The following is a 5,726-nucleotide window of genomic DNA, read 5'->3' as shown; positions in this document are numbered from 1 at the left end:
GGGTGGAAAGCGGGGCTCGGGGGTCGCCCCCTCGGTGCCAGCGACCGGAAGGCTGCGAGGGAGGGCACGGCACGGCACGGCACGGCGGGTCGGGCTCGGGGGCGGCCAGCTCCATAGGGGCGATCGCTGTTAAACCATGATTGGCAGGAAACCCTGTGAATGGCAGCCCGTTTGTGCGGGGGGAGTGCAGGCCGTTGCTGCGGGGCGGTTAAATTTCCCCTCCCGGTCGGGGATGTGGGATGTTGAGTGTTGTTCCTGCACAGGCACACACCTCCGGATGCTTTTGTGCTCTGAAATCAACTTAACGTGGGTATTTCAAATGAAGGGAAGGATTCGGGCTTCTAATAGCCCATGGTCCATGTTTTTAATCTAATGTTATTTTATTGTTATTGTTGTTTTATTGTTCTTTTTCCACAGCAATGGAAGCGAGTCCCATCGTGACGTCCAAGCAGCGAGAGGAGGTGGTACACGGGGTCCCAACGGAGGTGGTGTGCACGGCGTTCTCCAACTCCGTCCTCGTGGTAGTCACGCAGTATGGCAAGATGGGGACAATCGTCTACGTGGACCCCAACACAGTTGGTGACAACGTGGGCAGGCCCTCACTCACCACAAAGGTGCTACTGGGCAAGGATGAGGTGAGAGCGGATGGATATACAGTGCACAGGCAGCAAGAATAAGGGGGAAATGTAGTAGGTGGGGCTGTGCAGGTTGCCAGGGAGTTGATGAATCACAGCAGTTAAAGCGGTGTTTGCACGGTGGTAAGATTAATTTAAAAATCTTCTGTGGGAAGAGGGGTGCATCAGAAAAGTGTGCGTGCTCATCTGCTCTTTGACATAACAAAAGTTTAACTGTGAGTGGTTTGGGGATCTGTTATTTTGCGTCCTACAGGATATGGATTGCTTCGCCTTGTTCATGGAAGGTGTGATGAAGCTCCTGTTGATTTAAGGGCTGCAAGATCAAACGTGCAGCCTTTGATAACCTTTTTTGGGTTTCTGTTCCAGTGAGTTTGTTTTCCTTTTCAAGTCCCTTTTCTCGCCCAATCCATCCCCCATCCCCGTCCCCCCCTATGCCAGCCCCGTAATGGACTTTAGTTGCCCTCTCCCAAGTGTGCCTGCCAGCACCTACCCTTGATAAAGTTTAATTTGTTTTGCTTCAGCAAAATGAGTTTTTATCGACCATTTCACAAAGCTGGAGAGAAAGCAGAAGAAAATGTATTTCGCAAAGCGTCAACTAGTCAAGCATTAAAAGAGAAAGTTACAGAGCTACAAGATTATGAGGCTTTCCATCAGGGTTGGAGCTATCAAATATTACTTGCTAACCTTAACTACAAAAACTCTAGCAACACAAGTTCCTGATTCTATCCGCGACTTCCCCTTGTGGGGTTCTCGTTCTTCAGCAATAGCCTTCCTTCTCTGGATGGGAGATGCTTTGCTTTCCCTGGTGTGATGTCTGTGAATTCTGACCACCTCCACCCCCAAGCTGTTTTTGTGTTTTATTTGGAAATGGGAAGTGCCTTTGTTTACTTTGTTACATACTATTTTTAAATCATTTTACCAGCTTAATCAACCTAAACTTTAAGAAAAGGCTTTCACTAGTTTGCTGCCTTCCTGCTTGTCACCGTCAACATCCCCGTTTGGGATGGTGCACACTTCCAAACCGGACTGGTAGCTAAAATCAAGCAAACTCACCCTTCTGATAAATACATAACTGGGTGTAAATAAAACCTAGACAAGCTGAATGGTTCAGAGCTGCACCAGGAGAGGTTTAGACTGGATATTAGGAAGCATTTCTTAACCGACGGGGTGGTCAAACACTGCAACAGGCTTCCTAGAGAGGTGGTCGATGCCCCAGGCCTGTCAGTGTTCAAGAGGCATTTGGACAATGCCCTTAATAACATGCTTTAGCTTGGTCAGCCCTGAATTGGTCAGGCAGTTGGACTAGATGATCGTTGTAGGTCCCTTCCAACTGAAATAGTCTATGCTATTCTATTCTAGTCTGTTGTTAAAGAAACCTCATTAAGAAGGTTATATCCCTTTTCTTCCCTCCTTCAGCCTCGCTACTTATTTCTGTTTTTCATTATTCTATTAAAATCAAAACCAACATGTCTTTTACACGTGGCATGCAAAAGCTGTGTATATAACACCATTTTGGGGTCTCTAGGAATTACAAAAATAACAGTTTTTTTCCAGAGCTTGCCAGCCAAACATACCCTCTTCAGCAACAAGTTTTTAAAAGAAAATTGCACTTGGAGACTTCAGAAAGCTGGCTATGATGGAAATAGAGGCATTTTGATCCATGGCATTTCATAAAATTTGATATTTGGTGACGTAGTTTGGGTGGGAGGATTAGCAGAAGGAAAGATTCTCTGTACCGACTTCCCAAGTTTTCCAAGCTGGTGCAAAACTCGATTCAAGTGCAGCTCCAGTTAAGTTGTTTCAGGGTGGTTTGGGTGCCTGTCACTCATGGGTCCGAACTCTTCCCTTTTAAGCTGAGAAAGTGCTTTCTAAAGTTCCCCGTACCGTGGCTTGGCTTTGCTGACCAGCCAAACTGCGTGTCTGTTCCCAGTCATGTTGGAACCGCTCAGCAAACTGCACACTCGGTCCGAGTCCAGTATCAACAGGTTCTCAGTGCGCTCCATGTCGCTGCAGAACTCTTCCTCTCCTAACTCGTGTGGGAGGTCTCTCCCAGCCGTAAGAGTGTACATCTGCATACCTTTGCTTTTCAGCCCCTCGTCCATGTTTGTGCCAAAAACCTGGTGGCATTCGTCTCTCGGGAAGCTGGGAACAAGCCCGTTCTTCTCGCCATGGCTTTAAAGGACAAGACCGTGGAAGGAATACAAGCTCTACGGGAAGTGATCCGAAGTTGCCAAGTGTGGTGAAGTTGTGCCATCTGGATTCAAGGAAATGATCTTGAGTCCATGACTCATCACCACTTATTTAAAAGGACAAGAAATGAAAATGATGGAATGTCTTTGTGCTGGTTTTGGACGTACTGAGGAATTTAATGAATTTTTCTCTACTGTGTAGAACGTTTATGGGTTTTGTTACTGTGACAGGTTTGCAGTCCATATAGTCAGTGATGAGACGAGAACAATTGTCTCAATGTATAAGAGAAGTATTATTTTTATCACATTGGGTGGGATGTATATTTGGGAAATGGCACAGCTCTGCGTTTGTGTCCTGAGGAGCGACAGATGCCAAACTCTGTAGCTACACTGTACCGCAAAAGGGGAACACCCAGTGCAGAGTGAATAAAAGAATCATTGACGAATCTAATTTTACCTGTTTTCTTTTTTGCTCTGTGAAAATCACTTCAATTGAAATACAAGCCTCGATAACACATCAACAGCAATTGCATAATAGGAAAGATTTTCTTGCCTGTTTTTAAGGAAATGAGTCCTATATGACTGCTTTTGTCCTTATGTCAGTCTCTTTCCTGATGTAATCTGAATCCATTTTCCACTTTCACTCCGATTTTAAAGAGAGGAAGATAATTATTCTCTGCAAATTTCATGAAAGCTGATGTCAGGGTGGAAGACAGGAACCCAAATTAGAGGTGAGAAAAAGACAAAATAACAGCTGCTTATGGATTACATGGTGCCAGCACATCGGAGAGGCAGCACATCCATAGCTTGGACCACCTGCAACGAGCTGTCCCTCTCCTAAGGCACCTGTCGGAGGAGACATGGGGTCAGAAGGGTGGGGGGGGTTACACAGGGGTGTTAGAACTTCTGAGTCTGTTGAAAAAAAAGTGTTGGGTGAAGTTATATGAGCTGATGCAATGCTTAATAGCCGAACTTTTGCCATTTGCTTGGAAAGCACGTTTGTGTTTACCTCTTCTTGTAACAAATAACACCAAGTAGTAAATTTTTAAGTGAGCTGTTACACACTTCTGTCACTTATGAACTTGACCGAGCAGACAGAGGACAGGTCTTGGATTCTGGGCAGGGAAGACTTGTGCTGTGTTAAGACCTGCTGGTATCAGCAGTATCAGCACAGAGCCTGTGCCTGCCCCACGTAGATCCAGTTGCTGGGTCATTTCTGTTGCTAAAAAAATCCTCTAAAAGTAGAAAAGCAGAAAATGCATTTCGAAAGGACTCTTTTTCTCTGAAGTAAGGGTTATTTACAGTATTTAAGGGATTATGAGAAATTAAACCTTTTTTTTTAAAGTACATCCAAACACTGCAGGCTTTCAGCTGCCTTTGACAAGAAATTTTGTCTAAAAATAATTTCCTGAACTGTGCTTCCAAGAACCAAAGACTTGCATCTGTCAGAACTCCAAATTTTCCCTCTTTTACACTCTTTTTTTTTTTTGTCTAGGAGGGCTGAGAGAGGCATGTGGAATTTGTTAATGTCAATCCTGGTTTGCTAGTAGGGATTCTTTCCCGACGCAAAATTCAATGTATTTCCCAAATCCTGGTGCTCTTACGGTGTCCGTAGCTCTAGCAACCTGTGGAAACCATACATTAATTAGCAAATTGAATGTAAACCACATCTTCCACCATGGTGATAAGGTGGCATACCACCGCTATGTCCCAAAGACCTGAGTGTTGCTACCTAAAAGCCAACCACGAGTTAACCACCTTAATTTCCTGGCTCTGTGTGCCACCAGGTCTGCACAGGGTGGCAGGTAAAGAAAGGACGCGGAGCTCTCTCCCGTTTGATGCTCAGAGCCAGGGCAGACTTATCGTGTTGCCTTTCCACGGGTGATAAATTAGACCACAAGCAATTGGTCCTTCGACTTTGCTCCTCTCTGCTTGCAGTAAACCAGGGGGAAGGCCTGCCCCAAAATACATTCACAAGTCTGCCGGTGCAACCAGCTGCCTGCCGTTTAGTCATCGCTATCCTCCAGGTAAGGATTAATTCCCAACGGCAAGAAAACCTGCCTCTGCCACCCAAGCAGAGCTCTCGCCCACGGCCACGGGACGTGCGCCGGGCTGGGGGCAGCGGCGGCGGGCTGCACCGTGGCTTTCCATCCGTGTTTGCTTTCCGGGCGTGGGTGCCGAGCGCGGCAGACTGGAAAGGTAAGTTTGGTAGCTTCTCTGCAGGAGGCAGAGCCCGAGCTGGCGCTCCAGCTCCTGCAGGGCCCGGGGTGCAGCGAGGGTGAGTGGGGCGCTGGCAGGGCCTGCTGCCAGCGGGCGGGCAGGGCTGGGAGGGTGCCCGGAGGAGGAGTCTCCCGCGGGTGCAGGTGGAGGAGGGCGCAGGGGATGTGGAGGCAGGTGCACGGCAGCCAGACCCGCTCCCGGAGGAGCCCCGCAGGGTGAGTGGGGCCCTGGGGGGTGCACAGCAACTGGGGGCACCCCCCCCACACGGAGCGGAGGTTGCCCCGGCCATCGGTCCTGAGCACCCGTGGGAGCTGCTGGGAGGGCAGAGCCTGCTGCAAGAGCCCTGTGTGTGCGTCACTCACTCCTCCGGACAGGCTTTAAGGAGGGCTCGATGCTGCCCTGCCTGAATTTATAGCTATGTGCTATAGGTCCTTCCTCCTGGGTGGCCTGGGGGTGGTATGGAGGGGCTGGTCGGGCAAATAACCCCCGTGCCCTGGCTTTATCTGAAAGCAATGAGGAGGAAAGGCATGTCTCCTGCGCTGGTGGGGCTGAGCCTGGATGCTCCCCTCCTCAGGATGGGGGTCAGGGATCTCTCCCCCTTTACCGGCGCGCACACAGCACTGCACAGAGGCACTGGTGGGGGGCTGCGGGGGCTCACCTTTCCTTTCTGACTGCCCCCGTC

General features: G+C 48.8%; 2 protein-coding genes across 3 annotated transcripts in view; both read left to right on the top strand.

The window, feature by feature from the left end:
- The first annotated feature begins 202 nt into the window (after positions 1 to 202).
- On the top strand, positions 203 to 3,366 carry PSMG3 (proteasome assembly chaperone 3). Of its 2 annotated transcripts, none has more exons than XM_009286391.2 (3): positions 203 to 306; positions 418 to 635; positions 2,726 to 3,366. In XM_009286391.2, the coding sequence occupies exons 2-3, from the start codon at positions 420 to 422 to the stop codon at positions 2,876 to 2,878; spliced, it is 369 nt and encodes a 122-aa protein (XP_009284666.1). In that variant the 5' UTR covers positions 203 to 306; positions 418 to 419; the 3' UTR covers positions 2,879 to 3,366. The 2 variants fall into 2 exon arrangements, with proteins under 2 accessions (XP_009284666.1, XP_009284668.1); XM_009286393.2 differs by having other exon boundaries at positions 211 to 310.
- A 1,296-nt stretch (positions 3,367 to 4,662) lies between these two features.
- Positions 4,663 to 5,726, top strand: part of TMEM184A (transmembrane protein 184A) — an 8,834-nt gene continuing 7,770 nt past the window's right edge. The window contains 3 exon segments of the mRNA XM_009286390.2: positions 4,663 to 4,756; positions 4,759 to 4,787; positions 4,790 to 5,023. Coding sequence (XP_009284665.2) covers positions 4,663 to 4,756; positions 4,759 to 4,787; positions 4,790 to 5,023 — 357 coding nt within the window.

The sequence above is a fragment of the Aptenodytes forsteri genome, unplaced genomic scaffold (assembly GCF_000699145.1).
Source record: "Aptenodytes forsteri isolate BGI_AS27 unplaced genomic scaffold, ASM69914v1 Scaffold55, whole genome shotgun sequence".
NCBI classification, from domain to species: domain Eukaryota; kingdom Metazoa; phylum Chordata; class Aves; order Sphenisciformes; family Spheniscidae; genus Aptenodytes; species Aptenodytes forsteri.
Note: the sequence above shows the minus strand (reverse complement) of the source record. Positions and strands in the feature narration are given on the sequence as shown.